At 36.7% G+C, this 22,557-nt stretch overlaps 1 protein-coding gene across 10 annotated transcripts in view; it reads right to left on the bottom strand.

Annotated features, from left to right (window-relative positions):
• Window positions 1–417: 417 nt before the first annotated feature.
• The window catches only part of LOC129578147 (capon-like protein), a 109,932-nt gene continuing 87,792 nt past the window's right edge, over window positions 418–22,557 (bottom strand). The window contains exons 1-7 of one of the 10 annotated variants that reach the window (XM_055466302.1): window positions 18,937–19,764; window positions 16,164–17,233; window positions 15,750–15,915; window positions 9,187–9,281; window positions 8,881–9,051; window positions 8,609–8,737; window positions 5,672–7,858 (exon numbers count right to left, since the gene is read on the bottom strand). In XM_055466302.1, coding sequence (XP_055322277.1) covers window positions 6,719–7,858; window positions 8,609–8,737; window positions 8,881–9,051; window positions 9,187–9,281; window positions 15,750–15,915; window positions 16,164–17,233; window positions 18,937–18,946 — 2,781 coding nt within the window. In that variant the 5' untranslated portion in view covers window positions 18,947–19,764 and the 3' untranslated portion in view covers window positions 5,672–6,718. Of the gene's footprint in view, window positions 2,369–5,671; window positions 8,039–8,608; window positions 8,738–8,880; window positions 9,052–9,186; window positions 9,282–15,749; window positions 15,916–16,163; window positions 19,765–22,557 lie in introns of those variants that run through there. The other 9 variants (XM_055466301.1, XM_055466304.1, XM_055466300.1 and 6 more) reach the window with 9 other exon arrangements.

Genomic DNA, 22,557 nt, shown 5'->3' with positions numbered 1-22,557 from the left:
TTGTGTGTTTTTGTCTGCCTTTTGGAAATAACACTGGTAATAATGCAGCCGAGAGAATCTATGAACTCAATTAACATTTGTGGTTTTACTTGACCAATATATATATTTTGTATTGAGCACATGTTGAGAACGGTTCTTGTACCTATGTTGTTCACCAATCAGTTTTTGTTCTGTTTTCGATGTTGAGCATTTCGATTTCGAGTATATGTATATATTTTTTTTAAAGTTATGTTCGTTTACATCTGTGAATGTTCAATCAGTTACTGTTGTTTGAGCTGCAAATATATAACATTAATTATGTGTTTGATATCTATAAATATATAAACGGCTTCTCTCGTTTTTTTTTCACGAATCTCATTATCACTTATTAATTAAACTACGACATTTGATAAATAAAAGGCAGTCGCAAAACAGATATTTCCAACTTTATGGCATATACTCTCGGTTGTTATCGTGTTTTTTTTATTGTTCTTGTTTTTGTTTGTATATAATTTTCTATAAGAAATAAAGTTTCGGCTCACAAAATAACATGCAGATGAAAATCACACATTAAACAGAATTTAGTTCAAAAAATTTCACGAACAGTGATTTTACGGGGCTTTTGTGCGTCACTTCAACATGAATACATTAATTATGAAAGCTATTCAAACGCTGTAACCCTAAAAAAACAGGTTTTGTAGAGAAAAATCGTTAGCGTTTAAAAAAAAAACGAAAAATTCGTTTGCGTTTCGAAAAGAAAAATTCTGAGTCAAAGTAAAAGCACAAATTCCTTCAAAGAAAAATCGAAAACAAATGCTAGAAAACTCGTCGCATGTCGAATTCCACCAAATTAAACCAAACGATATCAAATACTAATGCATTCATCGACAGAGAATGCAAATTATTGCATAAAGAACATGTGAAGGCTTTATACCATTTGTGCTTTTTGCAATAATATGGAGCCGCCATGATTATTTACCAATCAATAGTACTGAAGTACAGTGTATTTGATTGCGTAACTTCTCTACTACTGCTTGAAAGCACAATGGTATAAAAATCTGCAAGAATCTACGTCTCGTTCTTTGAACGAAAATACTCTGCAATTGCCACACCAAATGCATTTTCAATTGAATAAAAATAGAAATCTCAATATATAATTTAATGCAATCTCTTTTCGTATACAATTATCGATTTGAATGAGAAATATTCTAAAATGTTGCAAAACTATCCTAAATGTTGTTGGTTTTTTTCCTCCAAAATGTCTCAATCGATAAAACATCATTGATACAAATTTAAAACGAATTGTATTTTTGTGAATAGATTCGAAATGACTTCTAGCCCGAGTTTTCGATTAATAAATGTAATTCCGTGGCCGAGTGCAAATCGCTATTTTTTCAAGTGAATTTCATTTAAATTACCTATAATTCTAAATAGTACAATATTTCAACGCAAAATCGTTAATCTCGAAATTAGCCTAACCTAAATAACCTCGCGTATTGTTCGTTGCTTTCGAAATGGGGAAAAAACACTTTAAATATGAAAACCGGTGACTGTAATCCAAAAATTACTATACAAAATGAACCTAATTTCGATATGTTAAAAAAAACCGCGTGGAATTTCGTTGTTGTTGCATTCGAGCATTAAAGTGAAACTAAACGAGAAAAAAAATTAAACAAAATGAAAACTTATTAAAACCCTAATTCAAAATGTAAACACCATTAATCCGGCTGTGTGATGCGTGTGCGCGCCCTCTTGCCTCTTCTCTCATCGAGTGTACATGAATTAAAAACGTATTGAATTAAAATAAATACGTTCAAATTTCGCTATTTCGATTCAATATTCCGGTCGGAACGATTGTTTAGCGGTCTTGTTATTTATACGGCCACAATTTGATTATTGCGAATAACAAGAGATTAAACAATCTTTGTGTGCAATTAGCACACTATGACATTCTCTCCATCGCTCTCTCTCTCTCTCTCTCTCTCTCTCTCTCTCTCTATCTCACTTAAAATTTATCATGTTGATTTTGTTGTTTCCATGGAAAATGTGTAGTGGTTCTCATCTAAATAATTGTTTATTTTTTTATGTTGTTTCGGCATCTCGTTCTCGCTCTCTATGCAGCATTTTAAAATGTAGTCACTTTGCCCAAACGCAAACCCAACAGTTTTCGACGCTTCTTTGCACTTAATTTGCCCCATAAATTGCTGGTTCCCTCCACTAGTAGATACTCGTCGCATATTTCATCTGTTTCGCGTAACGGTTGTTGATCATCCGGATTGCGTTCGGAACGTGAATCACCCGACACAAAACCACTCTCTGGACGCGATAACGATGTCGGGTTGGAATTTAATTGTTGAAACCAACGTGCCACCTTTGCAGTCGATGATAACTGAAACAAAAGCACAGAAGAACAGAAAAAAAAAAATTAGTAATGAATCAAATGGTTTTTTTGTTGTTGTTGAAAATAGTAATAACAAGAAGAGAAAAAAAACGAAACATAAAATGAAAAAAAATTAAAAACTATGCGAGTGGAATAATGAATTTAGTTTCGTGTAATTGAATCGCTGGCGTAGCAAGTGCATATTTTCTCTCATTCTGACCAGTTCTTTTCAAACAACTTGGGATAATAATAATTCGCTACTTTATCTATTCGAATAAATGTACTCATCGCAAGCGAAATTAATTGATTCTCATTGTCATTGTGTGCGATGCGTGTGTGCAGCTGAGTTACCCTCATTTAAACGCCCTCACGCTTCTCGTTGCTGAACGATCTTTCTGAAATCAAAACGACGATGATGACGACTACCGAACAAAGAACAGCCGAACAAAAGTGAGTGGCTTTTTATCAATTGCTTCAAGGAATTCAGGACATATCAAAGCCATTCCCCAGCACAGATTTGATATCATTGTTGAACATTAGCTTTGATGCATGTATCAAGTGGTAGAGGATTTTTTTCCCTCGTTCTCTTTTCAATCTCTTTCTCTCTCTCGTTCGTTTGCTTGCAATGCAAACGGCAAAACCGACATGGGTTTCGAAATGTTGGCAGGCAATCGGTAGATACCGACAAATTTAGTATGTTGTATATCTTTGTAAATGTGTGTGTGTGTGTGTGTGCGGTCGTTGTATTCTATCAAGTGTGGAATATCACGAAGAAAATTGTTGATAAAGTTTTATCCCTCTAATTGCATGTAATGCTAACTTTGGGTGGAGATAACAGAATTCCACTGGTTCTTCTTTCCCACAGACGCAAACGTCTCTCTCTCTCTCTCTCTCTCTCTCTCTCTCTCTCTCCTCGCACCGGAAAAATATTTTTTTTGGTAATAAACACCACATCGAAGCACAAAGCACAGACCGATAGAGTCAGTTCGACTTTCAGCAGCGCCATTGAAAACGTACTGTGTGTTGTATTGTCGAACGGTACTGATAAAGTTGAAAAAAAAACCAGTAACGCAAAAAGTACAAACCATTTAAATACTGAAAAAGGCAAATGCGACGAAAGAAAGCAAAGAACGGCACACATACAAGGGACAATATTGATGGTGTTGTTTGTAAAGTTCATTTTGAAACGAAATCAAGAGTTACGCATTCGTATACGAATTTCAGTGTGGAATCTTCACCATTCACAGCATTAATCAAGGTGAACACGGGAAATGAGAGAAAGAGCGATCGAGCGAGCGAGAGACCAAAGTGAGAGCATCGAAATTGAGAAAAGGGACGAGAACATTGAGAATGATGAGACAGAATAAAAATGAGAAGCGAAAAAAAACCGAACAAGTTACACCATCGAAAACCCAAACAAAATAACTACGCCACTTAAATCAACAAGAATACAACTTGCGGAAAAGTTCAATTTATAAAACTTGAAAAAAAAAAATCGGAAACAGTATGCTACGCAAATAATTGTGAAATGTTTTCATCTAGGGGCTTTTTACTCTTTTTCATATATGTGATTTGTACGGATAAACGCGCATAGATTGTGTGCCACAGTGAAGTGTGTCGAATTTTGCACATAGTCACGAATATTACGCATAAAAGCGAATACGCGTGCACATAATGACGCCACGATGCGATTTAAGACGCATCAACACAATGTCAACATTCTGTTGTATCGTTAAGTTTCGTTCAAACAATATTTGACATCAACAATTTCTGTCTTTAATATTTATCAAATCTCTTGCTAATGAGATTGTTCTTAATTGATGAAAATTGAATTTAAATATAACACAAAATTAAAATATAATAGCAAAGAATAAGAATGAAAACGAAAATCAAAATGTTATATTATACAAATATTGAAGTAAAATCGCCGATAGTTTTGGTAGATATAAAAATCGTTGAAAAAATAAGTGCGACGATTTATTATACTTGGAAATAGCATCTGGATTATAAATAATAAAAAATCCATATGTACAAATGATTGAAGTTAACGAAAATGATCAGCAAAAAATGTGAGCCGAAATAAGTACAAATCAAACACTTGCAGTCAAGTATTTCTTGAATTTTTACATGAAAAAAGTCGTTGCACTTTGAATTCAAAATAGTCGATATTGTGGCGTGTGACCAATCAGAGAAGGAAACATTTTAGTAGGATTCATGCGAAATTATTCGCAGTATGAATGGTCTATATGCAGTATTCGGACATCGAATGTGTGCACTTCTAACGAATAGGCACCGCATAATACGCATAGTACGAAGAAATCGCCACATACTATGATTTGAAGCGCATATTCTTCGCATAAAACGAATTTTTTTCGAGTTAAATGCCCCTAGGTTTTCATTTCTCGGGCGGACGACTCTCTCTTTCTCTCGCTCTCGCTCTGTTGGAAAATGGTAAATTGCAGCGAGGGGAATTCGGTTTCAGCGTGTTGCTCTATATTTTTCAATTTTTCCATCTCTGCTTAATCTTTTTCTTCTCCTTTTTTATTTGCCAAACATGCATTTTCAAATCCATCTCAAGATCACTTTCATCCCTCTCTCTTTCCCATTCGATGTATTCTCACATTTCATTTTCTCTTCATTCCCATTGTACAATTCATCCATGCACAATTTTCACTTGAGTGCAACCTCTTCGCTGTTACAATGTTGAAAACATTTCGAAGAACGGAACGGGAAAAAAAGGGTTGTAAGTTGATGTCCGTTCGTAAGTTGAAGATTAAAATCGAGAAAATCAAAAAGTATGGAGAAAAAAAGAGCACGTAATGTGCGAACTGAATACTTTTACACGGTCAATTAAGAAAACACTGAATGATTCATTCGCAGTGATACTTTATTTTAACGTGGCGAACGTGTGCCGTTGTGTGCTTGCTGCTGCGTTGTTCAGTGTTTTCCTCTTTAAATGGATGGGTAATTTGTGACGGAGAAGCAAGAGAGAGAGAGAGAGAGAGAGAGAGAGAGAGAAAGTACTCTATCGCTTAGGTTTCGATTGTTTACGGAGTTTGTGATCACAATCCACTCTAATTGGCAAGCGAAAACAATTTCGTATACATTTATTTGGTAGCCGCATTCAAGGAAAACTTGTTCACGTCAACATTTCGAATGCCAAGAAATGTGGCTTTGCATTGAAAATGCTGCTGTAATTTGAGCGCCCACTGCATTTTCCATTGAATTTCAAAATGCTACCAATTATTTTCACAGTACTTACCGTGTTGCATCGTGTGAAAACTTACAAAAACAAATGAACCATTTTTGGTATTTGAATGTGTTTTAATTGTATATTTATTATAATAAATTAAAAAGTTTTCAGTTACACAATAATACAACATGTGAAAGGATCGATCTCAATAATAAATGTTTCTCTCATATATTCATCATTCCGAAGTTGAGCAATGTATATTTTGCGTGTTTTTCGCTTTGGTTTCGTTCATTTTGGCCGAAAGAGTTTTGTAGTTTTTGTTTTTCTTTGTTTCCGACTATCACTCAAAAACTAATTCTTAGAGCTTTTGATATCCTTTTCATCATTTTTTTCCGTTCAAATAACATCAACTAATATAATCATTTTTTTTCTTAAACGGGGAATATAAATAGTGTTCTATGTGAGTTTTTATCCTTTTCCTTGTATTTCCTGTTACCGTGTGATGACCGCTGAGCCGATATTTATGTTGTTCTTTTTTTTTTTGTTGGTCGATATGTGTAAAATATATGTTTTGGTTCAGTAAAACATCTAATGTTACAATAATGTTCTTCTTTTTTGGTGTGTGGAGAGATAATAACTAACAAAGTCAGGAAATAAAAAATGTTCCATGCAATTCAATAGAGAGACATCACATAGAGATAAATAACACTAGGTGTACATTAAATGGTAGACGTAAAGATAGTCCTTTTGAGCAAAAATTCATTTCGATCGCCCTCGTTCGTTCGGTGTGTATGTTTGTGTTTGTGTTTGAGGTTTTTTTTTTCTGTGCAGGCAAATCATGTATGTTTGCTTCAATTTTTGCCAAGGAAGCACTTCAACTGTTACTTAAATAAATTGATATAATTTTAATGCGATATAAATAACAAGTGACACGTACTAATAATCATAATTGAGCGTTTTGGATTTGTGTTTCTATTTTGGCTTGAACTGAGTGTATGCATTACGGGGTAAATTTAGATGAAAATTGATGGTATGCCTAGTTTTCGGTCTAATTGTGGTGATATGAAGTGGTAACCAAATCGAAATGAAGAGATAGAGATAAACGGAATTGAGAATAAAAATTTTTAACAGAATATCTATGGTCAAACTGATCGCATTATTATTATCTACTTGGTTGTGTGTCTTGCCCATGCAGTTCGTTGCACCTCGCTCATTAATTGACTTCGTGGTACTTTTTCGCTAGTGGTTCTCGTTATTGTACTGGGTGTAGCCGATGATGGCAAACGCTTGGAATTCATGATGTTGCCACACTCGTCGGTGATATGAAGCGTGAAATCGGGCAAAGTGACCCGTTTATCATTCTTTCGTATGGTGCCACTGCCAATGGTCGTTGCAATCGATGCTGACGATCCCGATGAGGTGAGCGTATTGCTCTTGCTATCAGATGATAACAATGGAATTGGTGTTACCGGTCGAAATTTGTCGGCCGAATCAAAATTGGTGAGTACGCTGCCACTGAGCGGTATTGCCGAAATGGATCGGAGAAATTTGGCCGTATCATCGCTATATATGTTACTGCATTCGGCCGCTGGTGTTGGGATTGTAGTCGCTGTCATTGTGGTTAACGGCGAATTATTGTCCAACATTGGACTGCTCGAGTATGGACTTCGATTGAATACCGGCGATGGCGTTAAATTTCTCAAGCTCGATGGCGAATTCAGCAAATTTCCATTGTTGTTGTTGTTGTTGTTATTTATAACATTGGCACTAGTACTGGTACTGCAATTCATTGCCGTTGATTGGACACCTCCGTTGAGAATGTGACTCAACAACGAACTGTTCGGTGTATTCATAATACTATTATTATTGCTGAAACCTAAACTAAGATTTTGCAATCGATTCAATAAATCCTGATTCGATTGAAATAAATCGCTCTGTATGAAATTGCTCGTGAGCTTTGTGTTGTTGTTGTTGTTATTATTCGTACAATTATTGCTAGTATTGTTATTGTTGTTGTTGTTGTTGTTAAAACTATTACTATTGACGATGCTATTTAAATTTGGCATTGTATTCAATACGGTATTTAAATTGCTGCCGAAATTTTGAAATTGTTGCAAATTCTGGCTCTGCTGATTTAAACCGCTCAATTGTTGGCTGAGTTGTGTGAGCTGCTGATTGATTGTTCCCAAATTGTTGAGCTGCTGATTTATGGTCGCAATACTGTTATTATTCGGTGTCATAACAAATGATTTACGAATAGGTGAACCACATTCACCCTGCTCAGAGCCAAATAAGGTGACGGGCGACTGAAACGGGAATGAAATTGAATGGTCAATGGTTTTTCATTCTTAATTGTGTGTGAGTGAGTGTGTTCTTTTTTTGTTTTCATTGTGATTTGTGTTTGTGCCACTTTTGGTCCCATTTTTTGTGTCTTTGTGTTTGTGTGTAACTTGTACATTGCAATTTAAATGACATTAATTTCCAAACTGAAATTGAACGAATCAAAAAAAAGGAAACAAAAATCATCACATGGATACGGACAAAAACAACAATGAAGGAAATAATGAAAAAAAAAGTTTAACTTTGAGAAAAGAAAAACAAATCATACTTACCTGCAAATTAATCAAACAATAATCAAAAAAACTCACAAAAATCATGCAAAACATCAAAGCATCTTTTTGACATTAAATTAAATCGAAATTAGAATCACAGAACGAAAAGCAAATTATTATTCTTATTTTTATGTAATGCAAACGAGAGAAAAAAATCATAACGTTACACAAAAGTTTCATGTCATAACACAAGTTGAACGAAAAAAAAGAAGAAATTTTTTTTGACAGCAACGGCATGTTTTTAGAGCGAGCACGGATAAATTAACGGTAGAAAAAAGTTGGTTATTCTCACATTTGAGAGTCAAGCACAGTCGAACACACATGTCATGCGTGTCATTCATGGTCAGATCATGTGAAAAAAAATGTTGTGTTGGGAAGCGAAAAACAAAAATTCAAATCGAAAAGGATATGAGGTAGGGGATAGGGCAAGTGCAGTTATGCTACCTGTGGTGCCAGACTGATGTTTGCCGATGTTAGGCCAGCTCGTTCATTTTCTGTGTACGTGTAACCACCCAGTGAAGCCAAATGCTCGAGCAATTCTCGATTCTGTTGCAGCAACTGTTGCGTTCTTGCCTGAACCATGGACGATAAGCGATGAGCAGAGAAGAAAGAAAAAAGAGAGAAAAAATAGACCCAAATCACATCCACAGTTAACATCATTTTCATCAAAGTCAAAACGACATTCAAATGAATCAAGCGTTAATATTGATACGCACCTGTGCTTCGATACGTGCATTCGTTTCACTGATCAATTGCTCACGAACTTGCATCAGTTGAAATAGAGCCTCACGTGTTTGCATCGCCTGTTGTTCTAATTGATCGCGCAAATGCTGAATTTCCGATGCCGTTGATAATGGTGCGCTCGGTGATTTATCGTCATTACTCTCCTGCAAACGAACGGGATAGAAAAAAAAACGTGTCATGTCGGAAAATGCAATCAAATTGGTACATAACCATGGTTATGGATGAACCGAAGAAGGAAAAAAACATCAAATCCACTGACTTGCTTTAAATTGACTTACGTTCGGTGATTTTTTCGGAGTGAAATTCGAAACTGGCATCAAATCCAAATGAGTTGGCCGTTTCAAAGTGGATTCAGGTGTGACCGGAATTGGATCTAAAAAAAATACCAAGAAAAAAAAGGTAAATAAGCATCAGAGCACCAAATGTATAAATAGAAAAGCTCATAAAATCTAACTACGTACACTAGTTTGGACTATGGAGATTTTTCGGTCATAAAACCACCGCAATTAATCACTTTTATTTATTTTTCAAGCAAATTCAATCATCAGGCGCCAATTTCAATTTCAAACCCAAAATTCATTAATCCAAACAAACAATAACAATAATCAAAGGTGGAAAATGAAATTGGCGAGCATTTTTCCGGATTTATCGTCATACATATACATCGGGCAAATAAATTAATATGTTTGAGTTCATTCGTGAAATGAGTTAATTTACTTTTAGCATTTACCATGCAAATCAGTTTACTAACTGTTCCCAATTAAACGTGAATAATTTCTGCTACACAGAAAGAGAAAGAGAACATGAAAAAAACTATCGTAAACGCGACGGCGACTAGGTTCGCGCTTAAGAGCGCATAATGTGAATGTGTTTTTGTCGATTGTTTTGCGTTTGATGGTAGCAAACGGATGCGTATTCCCTCGTAATATATAAATCAAATTCACCGAGAGAGAAAGATGTAAATATAAATATTTTTCGTTTATTTTGTTGATGTTGTTGGCCATCTCGTGTTGGGTTTTTCTCTTTCTCTCTCTCTCTCTCTCTCTCTCTGCGCTGAACAAGTGCGTCGTCGTTGACGTCAATTGATGCCTTGATTCCTTTTGTTTGTTTTCTTTTCGCTTTCACAATTCACTTGAAACGGGCGCTTGCTCGCTCGAGCGAAACTTGTTTTATCTTGCAATAAATCCTGTTGTAGCCACTTACGAAGTACGTGCTCTAAATGCGCTTCGAAATGATTACGATATTTGTACAATGTCTAACCAGTAAACAGATGATTTTGTGGGACACAACACAGTTTCACGTGCAATCTTTTTCGCTATCCCACTCCGTCTTTCTCTCTCTGTGTCAGCAGAGTTCAGATTCAACAAAACATGAAGGTATTAATTCCCGGTAATTCCTATTGTTTAATTAATTGAGCACAAACAACGAAAATAATATCCTTGAGTGTTGTTTTTCTCTTTATCATTACAACGGTAGTTCTACGAAACGGATGAATGGGTTTCAGTTTTTTGGGAGGAGGGAAAAACGTTGAAAATCAACCTAATTGCATAAATCCTAATTAGAATACGAAGTTTTTGTCTGCCTCACCGTGTGTGTGTGTGTGTGTGTGTGTGTATGCGGTTATCATACCATAAAATGTCAAAGTACATTGTTTGGTTCAATGAATGCGAAATATGAAATCAGTAAGAGTTTACCGAGTTGAAACTACGGACATACATACACCACAGGCCATAAGTTTGGATACCCCTATGAAACGTTTGTTTCTACGTTTTTTGAACATTTTCACTTGAAATTTAGTATTGGATATGAAAATATATCGAAATTCTGACCGAATGGATGATTTGGAAGATAAAATTTGGTCGGCCTATGGCCATCTTTTGGCCTTTGACCTGTGGGAGCCAAAATCGAAGTCTAAAACGGGCCATCGGATTAAAAAGTTATATACGCCATTGGAAAGGTCTTGAAAAGTAGGTGTGATTTTTGGTATTAAACATCAAAATCGGCCGGCGTTTGGCCAAGATATGGCCGTTTGTAATTTTTGGCCGAAATCTTCAATCAACCATATCTTGGCCAAAAGCTGGCCGATTTTGATGTTTAATACCAAAAATGATACGTACTCTCCGAGACCTTTACAACGACGTATAGCATGTTGAAATTGGACAAGCGGTTTGAAATTTAAAAATTTTGGGCCAAATTCATTCATAGGGGTATCCAAACTTATGGCCTGTGGTGTAGCTCAGAGTAAATCAGTGAATAGGCCTAATTGATTACTAGCTGACGAATATCGACGAAAACCACTGAGAAACTTTGTGTTTATTGTATGCTCTAGCTGCATTGTGTCTTTGTACGTGTTGTGCAGCGAGTACAAAATGTAGATATTTTCGTCTCATTGTCGTTGGCTGGCTGAATTGTTTGCTCAAGCTCATCGTCATCGTCATCACATTCATCTTCACATGCCGCACATAATTGAGCAAACAATTTCATCAGGAGTTTAATGAAATGACTTTCTTTTTTCTCCGTTCGCTTCGATTTTCTTTACATTGCACATTGACTTGTTGTTCCTTCATTCTGCGGTAAACATGGGTGCGGTGTGCTGTTGTTTGCATTTCGATCGATATTGCAACATTTCATTTAGTTTTCCGACATCAAATTTATCGTCGAATGCATTGATTTCGCAATCGTGTTTTACGTCAAGTAATTCCACCCCCCCCCCACTCTCCCCCAATCTCCGCCATCTCTCTCACTTTTCCTCTGTGTGTATTCGATATTTCCATTCCGTTCGTTTGTCGATTTAGATTTTAAATTTAATCGCAGCCACAATGTTTCAATCACAACAAAACCGAATTTCAAAATGTTGTAAGCCACGAAAACGCAATACACACATGCTTATCGAGATAGACTTTTTGCGGATGGTTTGAATGAAATCGAGTAATTAATTTTTCGACAGAATGAAAGAAAAAAAAAACATTGGAGTTTATTTTCGGATTGCCTTGAACCTTTTGCATTGCAGGGAACTTGAGCAAAGTCTATGTTTCTCTCAGTTTCTGTTTTTTTTTTCACTCTGCCTCTTTGTCTCTCGCTCCCTGGCTCTGGCTCTCTGTCTTCGTGTTGATGCAAATGGAAATGTCAAGCACTGCTAATAAGCTCTCCGATGTGAAACCACAAACTCGAACTCAAACTGGGTTTTGGTACACACATACAACTAACACACATGCGGTTTTTGCATTGTCGTCGTCGTCATCATCATCGAAGTGAAAGAAAAAATGGTGTGCAATCGTATCGTGTCAATCCTGCCGCAAAGCTTTCATCCTTTCTCGACGGTATCGATATTCTTATTTATGGCATTACCAATAGACACGTACGACTTTTCAACGATGTATTGAAGGATGTGTGTGTATGTGTGTGTGAGTTACGCAGAAGAACGAAATACACAGAAAATAAAAGAAAATAATAAAAACCGAAACCAGAGTCTTGAAACCGAGAGATAAGATCTTTCTATTACATGCATTCATGCACACACAAACACACACACGACTGCGAGAGAGGAAGGAGAGAGAGTCAATGAATATGCTATTTTTAAAAGATGGTTCACCAATACCGGTGCTTTTCTCTTTGCTTCTTGTACTCTACTGTTGTTGGTGTTGCTTCTTTGCTCTCAACTTTTATTGACATACTGATTCCTTATCGACGATGATGACATGGACAGGACACGAGATACGTTGAATAAAATCCATGTGCTTCGATGTTGCAACGCACCCATGTGAGTTGAGAGTTAGTTTCATGTCAAACATGAAAAATCCGAAAGAATACATCGTAAAAAAGCAAAGCATCGCACACACACACCCAACATAGCCGGCGCTCATGTAAAATAAATCAGAATAGATGCGCTCAATTTGATGGTTTGACTCAAGGCGAGTATTCGATACATATACACACACGCTCACAGCATCGAATATATGAGAAACAGTCAATTTATCTCGCATTTTTCATGCGATTCCTCTTCGGTTTCTCTCTTGGTAACATTTTCAACCGATATAAAAAAAAAGAAAAGTCTTAAATTATGTGTGTCACACAGCCAGAGCAAGCGAGCGTGCAAGCTACCAGTCCAACGATATTAGTCAGGATAATATCGACGTAAGGTGATCGATGAAATAAATGAATCGTATTACGTACGTTCCACAAAATCATCCACCGAACATTGAATACAGCGTGTGTACATGTGTGTGTGTGTGTGTGTGTGTGGGTATGTGCAAGAGTGGAATAGAAAAAAAACGCAAGCCATCCAGCCAGCCAGCCATGAGTCTCTCGCCTCATCTTTAACTTTATTTAAGCATGAGTTCGTCTCAGCTTACTTGACAATCATGATCCGATTAACCTGACTTTTAGGGTTTTATGTTTCATCTGCGATGCATGAATTTGCTGGTGTTGCGAAAAAATAATAATAAAATTGATATTATATGAATAATTTAGCACTGGTTTATTCGTGTGCAAAATTCGATTGAAGGGTGTGCGCTGCTTTTCTTCCACCAGCGACAGAATTCACTGAATACACACACAATGTTGGCGCACCGGTTTTTTGTGTTCACTTTTCTTTTCATCTTGACTTTAACATTTCCTGGCTGAAACATTTTATATTTAACGTTTGACGCGTCTCCGATTCATCGCACACCACACCTGAATCGGGCGACACAACAAAGCAGCATCAGTAGCAGTAGCAACAGCAGTAGCAATAGCGGTATCATCGCATGAACAATGCTTTTGTCAACCAATCGCTGCAATCGGAATAATCAGTTTTATGTTCGATGAAAATTGTTATTGCTTTATTTACACTTCATTGTCGCACACATTATATTCGATTTTATATGATCTAAATGTGCATGGGTAAAAAAATGACAATACACTCTTTCACTTGCTCCCTCTGCTCGCTCGCTCGCTCTGACAGGGCTTGTGTCGGTGTAACACGAGTACGGGCGGTAGCGCGCCGTATTTTTGGAAACGAGCGCATTTTGGTGGAAATAAGAAATCGGATATGAGTTAAAAAAAAAGTATCGTTTTGCATTTCATCCCATTAAAATTCATAGTCTTACATATGGCATAAGTCAAAATGTCATACGGTGTTGCTCGATGTAATGCAATGCAATAAAACTCATCGCATTTCGCTTGCGAACAAGAGGAATGGGTGGAAATGGAGCACACATTCATTTCACATACATGCATGGAAAAAGTTTTCCGCACGAATTCGCCTGCATTGAAAGCAAAAAGAATATGTGTGTGTGTGTGTGTGTGTTCGCGTTCACTTCCCATATGAACAATACGAATAACGAGATTAATACTAAAAGCGTTTATAATGTTCCGAGTTTTGACAAGTATTCAAATCGTATTCATTAATCCTTTATTATGGCAGAGACAATCGCAGCTTTTAATGCTATTACCTGCGTCAATTTCAATGCAATCGAATATCAGTAAATGTTCAACGGAAAATAAAAGAAGAATGCCAATATGATCGGGTATTATTTTCTCAATTTATGTAGGGATTTGCACACATTCAGAACACTCACAAAAGAAGTCAAACGTCGACAATGCCTTCGCCACCACCATCATCAGCATCATCATCATCGCCGGCTCTTCCATTCGTTTGCCACGTTTCATTACAAAACGGATGGTGATGATGATGATGATATTTTCTCAACTGCTTCTTATGTCTATTTTAAATGAATTAGTAAATTAATGGGAAAGTGTTGTAGAATAGATTTCAACTTTTGAAAATATAACAAACACAGTGTGTGCAAGTTTAGAGCTCTCACGCGCAGGCTGTGCCGACAGCGCATTTCCGACTTGTGTTTATATCATCTTTCTTTACAGCTGTCGCGCGCGCAACTTGTATCTCTCTTTTTTTGTTCATGCAACGTGATTGCACATTGAAAATTTTAGAATATTATTCATTGAAATACATTTTCCGACGAATTTTCTCTATCGCACATATTTCTCATTTTCGCTCCATCTCTCTCTCTCTCTCTCTCTCTCTCTCTCTCTCACACACACTCTCTCTCTATCTACCGACTTTTGCATTTGAACACGACAGAGTTTTGCATTTAAACACTAAATCAGCAAAAGTCTATTTAAATTATATTCATCATAAAGTTAATACCACCAGAATTCACAGAGAATCAGAATAGAGGCATCTTCATATATCACACACACATACTCCCGACAGCTGAAAGGAATTGAATAACGCAATGCATGCAAAAAGGATATAATAATTCGAAAATTAATGGAATCAATAACATAAACTGTTATGCCATACCATTGACACATGTTCAATAATTTATCGTGAAAATGAAGGCAAATTTCCTGCTCTGCTATGTTTAGCCAGCGAGCAAATGTTATTCGAATTTCACAAAGTTTGCGTCGAATTTGTTTTTTTCTTTCGATTTTTATTCTCATTCTCGTGTCTCTCGACTAGAGAGCACGGATGTTGTTGTCGTGTTTCGGATGCTGCATATCGCTCATCAGTTGAGAGTTTTAGGCGGTTTCAGGCAATAAATAATATTTAAGCGTTTTACTGTGAAATGCAAACTTTACACTTTTTTTTCTCGTGTCGATTTATAGGTTTCGTCTAACTTTATTTTCATTGGCCTACATATATTATATTTTGTCGGTTCGCAACAGTGAATTTACATGTTGAATTTCAAAGTTCGACATGTGCTCATTCGTTTCTTTTTATTGAATCATTTATTAACTCTATGACATTGTATGTGTAAATAAAAGTGATGAAGTCCTTGCCGATAGCACACTAAAACGTGATTTATTTTATTGCATGAAAATGAAAATGGGATTTTACCTTTCTTGGGTTCATCCTCGTCACTGATGTGCTCAGCCGAGTATCGGTCCGATAATTGAGATTCCGACTGATCGTCTGCATTTACCATGGAATTTTTCTGAAGACTAAATTTGTGACACACTTCGAAAGCTTGTCCAATGGTTCGAACGATGCGCATGGCTTGTGACTGCAATGAAAAAGAAAGAGAAACAGAAAGACGTCTCTAGAGTGGCTTGAAAAAAAAATAAACTGGTGAACTTAAAGTAAAAGCATCGATGAAAAACATGGCCAAAAGCGAAAATTGAACGATTTTGAATGGTGAAGGCTCGCACACACACAGAGTAGAAAAGAGAGATAGAGAGAGAGAGAGAGACTCTCTCTTCAAATTCAATTAAATCAAATAAAAAGTTTGAACGTCATTCCATGCATTTCTACCTCGAGTGGCACTTGGCTCATATCCATCGATTCGTTTGAGACAATCTTCTCTTCGTCTTCGGAGCTGCTTTGATTTTTTGCCGAATGTTTTGCACGTAGTTCTTTAAGCTTTTCATTAAAAATGACTGGTTCACGGAATGAAAGTTTTTTCTTTGGTTTTGTCGTTGGTTCCCCGGACGATTCATTGGCTTTCTCATCGCATTTGGATTTTTTTGTGTCTTTAGCCGCTGGTTGTTCAGCGATGCAACCACCGCCGCCATTACCACAATCGTTAATGGTGATAATTGGCACAACGGATGTCTGGCGTTTCAAAACTTTTATTGGTTTTTCTCGAACAATTTCGTTCGCATAGAGGTCATCACATGTCTTAATTTTTTTAAACTTCAAACGAGCCTTCGAAATGCTCGGATGATTTTCAACGATTTTGTCACGTTTACGATCACTCGTCAACATTTTGTTGGCATAGCACTGATCATCGTTCGGATCGCACGCTAAATTGCCCCAAGATCGGCGTCTGTGCCGCATTTTTGGCAATCGCACTCCACTTTTGACATCGAAACATAGCTGATTCAATTCACCATCATAGGAACGTCGACGTGCATGCATTTTTGATTCCTTCAGTTGCTTATGCTTATTCTTTCCTTTATCGGAACCATCATGGCACTTTGATTTACTTTTTCCGTTTGCCAATTTTGCATACGTTTTACTGCTATCGATGTACCAACGTTCGTCATCACCATTTTCAATAAACAAACTCCGTTTGTGTGATTTGGTTGAGTATGCCGGTTCAGCGGACGGTGATCGTCGGTGCCGTGTCCATACGGTGAGCACATCAAGCGCTTTTCGATTTGCCGCGATTGAGTCACACGATTTATTCACTTTGTTTGAATCAATTTTCGATTTCCATATGTCAGTTAAATTAAACAATGTCAGTCGAGCTCTATCGATCACACTCGGCTGATGATGATACGGCTCTTTGTCAGAGGTGAAATCGACGATTTTGCCCCGGATTTTCGGCGATTTCGTAAATGGTGATGGATCGTTTTGCTTATGGTTTAACATTTTTTTCTCTGTTTTGTTTTTATTCCCGTGAAATGTTTGTTCAAATTTATTATGTTTCATCAACACGGTTCGCATCACATTGCACGAGAGAGGGAGAGATGGATTGTGGATAGCTCTCCGTTTAGCGCTCACTCACTCATTTACATGAAAAAAAAATTCTGTCTAGAATTTATTTTACTGTTTCTCTGTTGTTTTTTTCGTTTGAGTTTTGTTTTAGGTTTCGGTAGAAATTTTTATTCACCAGTGTGCTATTTGCTATTGCAGTGAGAGAGGATGAAAAAAGGAACACAATTGTGTGAGGGACTGTACATTGAATAAGTGTGTGTATGTGATTTGAAACAGTGAAAAATTGTGTACGAAATCGGAACGAAGAGTCCCCAACGAATTGTTTTGGATAAACTTGTAAAATTAGAATGGGTGTTTTTTATTTTTCTCAACTGTGGTCGCATTACTTTATGGAACAATAACTGACGAACGCTTGCCAGCCATTGTGATTATGGCCATTTGGTCAAGCACTTTTTTCCGCAACAGCGTTCATATTCGGTAACAGTTTCTAACTTCATTTGTACACTTGTGATATTTTTGATGTGTTCCAATTCATGTTTCAGCATTTTTGTTTCCTTTTTCTTGTCGAAACTCACGACACTCGGGAAGTCACTGAGCGGTGACTAGAGTAAGTTTTCCGAAAATATTTTTCAAACACATTCCAAAGCGTATTTATTTTCCCGTTTAAAAATGATTCATAATTCACTTGAACGACGACGACGGTGACGATTGCGAAGCAAGCGGATTCGGGCAAGCAAATGGGGAAACGACCGAAAAAAAAGAGTCGTTACTAAATTTACTGTTACCTATGTAGCACATGGCATTTAAACGATTATTAGTGCGATTTTAAGAATTTTTCGTCTGAACTTCTTGTTCTCGTCGTGTTGTTTTTTCTTCTTCTTCAGTTGTTTTGGCGGAAATCTATTGAAAATATCATATATTTCATCGACACGGTTGACGAGAGAGAGTGAGTGAGTGAGAGAGACTAGCAAAGCAAATCTTGTTTGCATCGAAATATTTTTTTTTTTCTTCTCTTTTTTTACTTTTGCTGAACGATTTTCAATATTTTGTGCCCGAGATTGAGTTTCGCATACAAGTGGGAAATCCAATATATATATTTTTTTCGCCATCCACTTTTTTCTTTCAGTTAAAATCAGTTTAGCTATTTTTGAAGCTTGCAGTTCATACATATTTCGATGGCGTCACTTGTGCGAATGAGCAAAGCGTAAAAACGAAATGTGATTGTCAAGTGAAACAAACCAATTTTCTAGAATTATTGTCGTTTCAATATGACGTGTGCTTTTCATTCTCGGTTTCTCTCGTTCATGCGAAATGATCCGCGATTTATGTAAATCGATGGATTATGGCCCAGTCGGGAAAGAGAAACGGAAAAAAAACTTCACGAAAACGAAATAAAATAACAAGAAAATTTGTTTATTGGAGCTGCTTGTACTCGTCGCAATGTTATTATTATTTTCGAATGAAGCCAGAACCGAACGAAGTGAAAAAACAACAACTTCTGTCATACGTCATTTTCGTTCACATTTCTTGCTCCTCTTATTTTCATCACATTTTTCAAAGTCACGCGGAATATTTAGACTATTTAAATCGCTTTTTCGCATCGTTTTTTTTTCGTCTCCTCTTCTTTCTTACGTCTGTTGCTTACGTTTTTCCATCGATGAAGAAAGAAAAAGAATAACAAATAACGCTAGAAGCGCAGCACAATGACACAAAAGTATTGCTCTTTCACTCCCCCGGGAAACACAAACGTATTGCACGGGTTCGAAAAGAGTGTAAGTTTACTCGTGCCATTTTACGATTTACCGTTAAAACAAAACACACACAAAAAATCGACGGGTGTTCATACTTTAGTGGCAATAACAAGTTATGACTTAGGTTCCGAGCTAATTTCTTTTAAAAGCTTTTTCACACCGTGTGTGTTTTTTGTTCATTATCTATATAATGCAGGGAATGCATTCAATAGTGAATTTTGCAGTTTAACTTCTTATTTACTGCCATTGCAAGCGAGTCAGCATCGATGGCATTCATCGAACAGAATCAAGAAGAAGCAAGGAAAGACCACTAAAAGAATGGAATAAGCTCGTTAATATCGTTGTCAAAAGAACACAATTATCCACTGTTTAGTTTGCACTAAAATGTTGTAGCCCAAATTGAACTTTTTGCAACAAAAACAACCAAACACAATATCACACCTATTTCTTGTGAAAATATCTCAGTTTATTGTCATAAAATTAACGAGAACTTTTTTTTATGTTATCATAATTCACACCATTCAAAAAAAATCTGTCGAAAAACGTTTTTTTTCGGTCTTTATTCTGGTTGTTGTTTCGTTACTTTTTGAGCACTCACAAAATTACAACAAAACGATCCAAACAATCGTAGCGTTTAAATAAAATGATGCGAGAAATACTGTGTGTACTTTGCTTTAGCACCGACCGAGATCTAGTGTTTGTTCGTTGGCACGTCGGTTTTTCAGTCAACGAGAGTAAGAGAATGTGTGTATTTTTGTTAATCACAGCTGTTCATACACATTCAAAGGAAAATCGCTCGGTAATACACGATCCTTTGAGTCCGTTTGATGTGTGTATGTGCCGCTGTTTTGAGATTTTTCTCTATTTGTGACATTACACAGAGTTAATAGCATACATCAACACCGTATACGGTTGACCGATCTGTGTGGACGGTATTGCGTGTGTCCATACTCACATTCAATGGTCACCGAATTGTTAAATGCTCTCAAAATAAGTTGAATTGTTGTGTCGTGGTTGATTTGGTGTGGGGCACACACACACACGGTATATACATATGTGTATTTCATTAAAATATATCACAAAAAGAATGGTCAACCTGATCGCGATCGACTTTATAGCAGATTTAGCTTGTTTTGTTTGAAATTTTCCGAATGTTTGTGTCGCGACTGACGCGCCATGGAGAGAGTGTATGTGTTTACTCAAAGCCGTATATATTTCATAAAGGCTGGTCCAGAACAAGTCACTCAAATGTATAGTGAGCCAGAGAAATGTGCAAACACCAAAAAAAAAGAACAACCAACAACTAGATCGGTGTGACTACGAGGAAATTCGATGCGAAATTAAACAGAAATAACGGCCACGCAATAGAAACACAGAGAGCCATCGAAATCGAAAAGTAAATTGCCTTTTGCCCAGTCGCGCACACAGCGAGACAGAAAACAGTGTACGACCACATGGATTGTATAACGAATAAAATAAACAGTGAAATTGCAATTTGGACATTTGTCGAACAATTGTTCGTTTTTATGACGCTTTTATTGTTTATTTTCGCACAATTTCCATTTTGACAATTCAGCAGAAGAAGAAAAAAACACTAAATTAATCCCATAAACATTGTTTTGAGTTGGATTACACGACGCAGTTCCTTTTTTTTGTTGTTGTTCGGTTTGTTAGTTTGTTAGTTTCATTAAAATGTGCATAGCATGGACTTCGACTTTCAAGTTGGCATCATTCGGTGTTGACAGGAATAATACGGAGAGTTCTTGAAATTCGTTTGTATTTATGGCTCGTCTATTTTGAGTCATGGGTAAAGCATAAAAAAAAGGTGCGATCAACATTTCGTTGCTTTTTAAATACCTTTAAATAAATTGGATGAAGTTAGAACGCAATTCGGGCAAGCGATAGAGAGAGAGAGTGAGAGAGAAAGAGAGACGCATCACATGATTACCTAATCATTACGTATCTGAATTTTGATTCGATATTTTTCGATGGCCAATTAAATTGATTGCAAACATTGAGCATCCAGACATTGAGCGTATTTATCTCGAGTGCGATACTATTTATTGATATTCTAATAATAAAACACATGGCAAATAGCGTATTGTAAACAAAATCATTCCAATTTACTTGGCATCAGGGCTAGACGATGTGAGTGAAAGAGTGAGTGAGTGAGTGTATTTTCTTCTCGCCGCTTTGCTTTCTACTTCATCATCGTATTTACGATGGATTAATTGGCATCATAGAATGGCCCTGCCGTAATAAAAACAAATGGCGTAAATATATTTGACGCTCGGAACGATTTTTTCCCGCTCATTCGCTCTCCGCTCATCGTCATGTTCTTATTAATTGTTCATTTGAGCAGAGAATACATCATGGACACTTTTATGAGTCATGTGTCATGCTGCTGAAATATCAAAATGGAAACGTTTTTCTCTTTTTTCCTCGCTCTCTGTCGTTTCAGTTGTTGGCGTACGTCGCTCTGTTATTTCCCAGAAAAACACACAATCTTATTTATGTTTGGCCGCCGCACATTGTCCCCAAATTTTACACACACATATATATATATTTGCTGAGCTTGGTTTGTTCATTATCGAAATTAAAACAACACAGAACATAATAGGATTTACTTGATTGTATCAGAAATGGCAGAGGAAGTAATTCGTTGCCGCACCTCCATTCTTCCTTTTTTAGTTTCTACTGCTGCTGCTGCCGTTTCCGAGGTACGCGCACTTTTGTTTGCGCCAACGGTAAATGAATTTGCAATTTTCGAATAACAAATTCTATACATCTATGGGTGAGATTCAGAGTGGAGTATGTTTTCTGATGATTCGGTTGGCGTTAAAGTAGAGTATGTTGGCGTACCGTCTAGCCTCCACGGTAGGAGGATAAGAGCTAAGAGATAGCTGTCTTCAGCTAAGTTATAGAAGATCTCGAGTACTACAATTTTGCCGAAGTGACCAAGTTGTTATCTTTTATCAGTTCCAACCGCAAAAAACCGTAACCACCCGCCAAAAATGTACATACTCGCCTTTAATCACTTTTAAGTCGAAAGAAACTTACTCTTCTCTTTCATAACAAAGTCAGTGAAACATACACTACTCTCAGTCTCACCTATAGACATGTTACTAATTAAAGGTTCAAAATGAAGAGAATCATTTCATTGCAAGTAAATAAAACGCTTCGAAAGCAATCTATTACCAAGCAGAAACACTCATTAATGTTCTTCTCTGCTTCCGCAGAGGAAAAAAAGCGTAACGCGTTGATTCAATTTAAATGTTCAATATATTTTATTTTGCCATTTTGTTTCTGTTGAAATGGACGCTTCGCATTTTATTCATAGGTAGTGGACACACGAGTCAGTAAAAAAAAGCGCCACGCGAATAAAAGACAAATGGCATTTTTGTCGAATGGAATATTGTAATTGGATCGCGTAACCTTTTTTTTTCTCGCAATCAAATGAAGCACGTGAAACAATTCGAAATGATAATAAAATAAATTCACTGGTATTGCTGTTG

Source organism: Sitodiplosis mosellana, unplaced genomic scaffold (genome assembly GCF_009176505.1).
Source record: "Sitodiplosis mosellana isolate CC-2019 unplaced genomic scaffold, AAFC_SMos_1.0 Smas_scaffold_6226, whole genome shotgun sequence".
Classification (NCBI taxonomy): domain Eukaryota; kingdom Metazoa; phylum Arthropoda; class Insecta; order Diptera; family Cecidomyiidae; genus Sitodiplosis; species Sitodiplosis mosellana.
The sequence above is the reverse complement of the archived record's forward strand: the minus strand, read 5'-3'. Positions and strand labels throughout refer to the sequence as shown.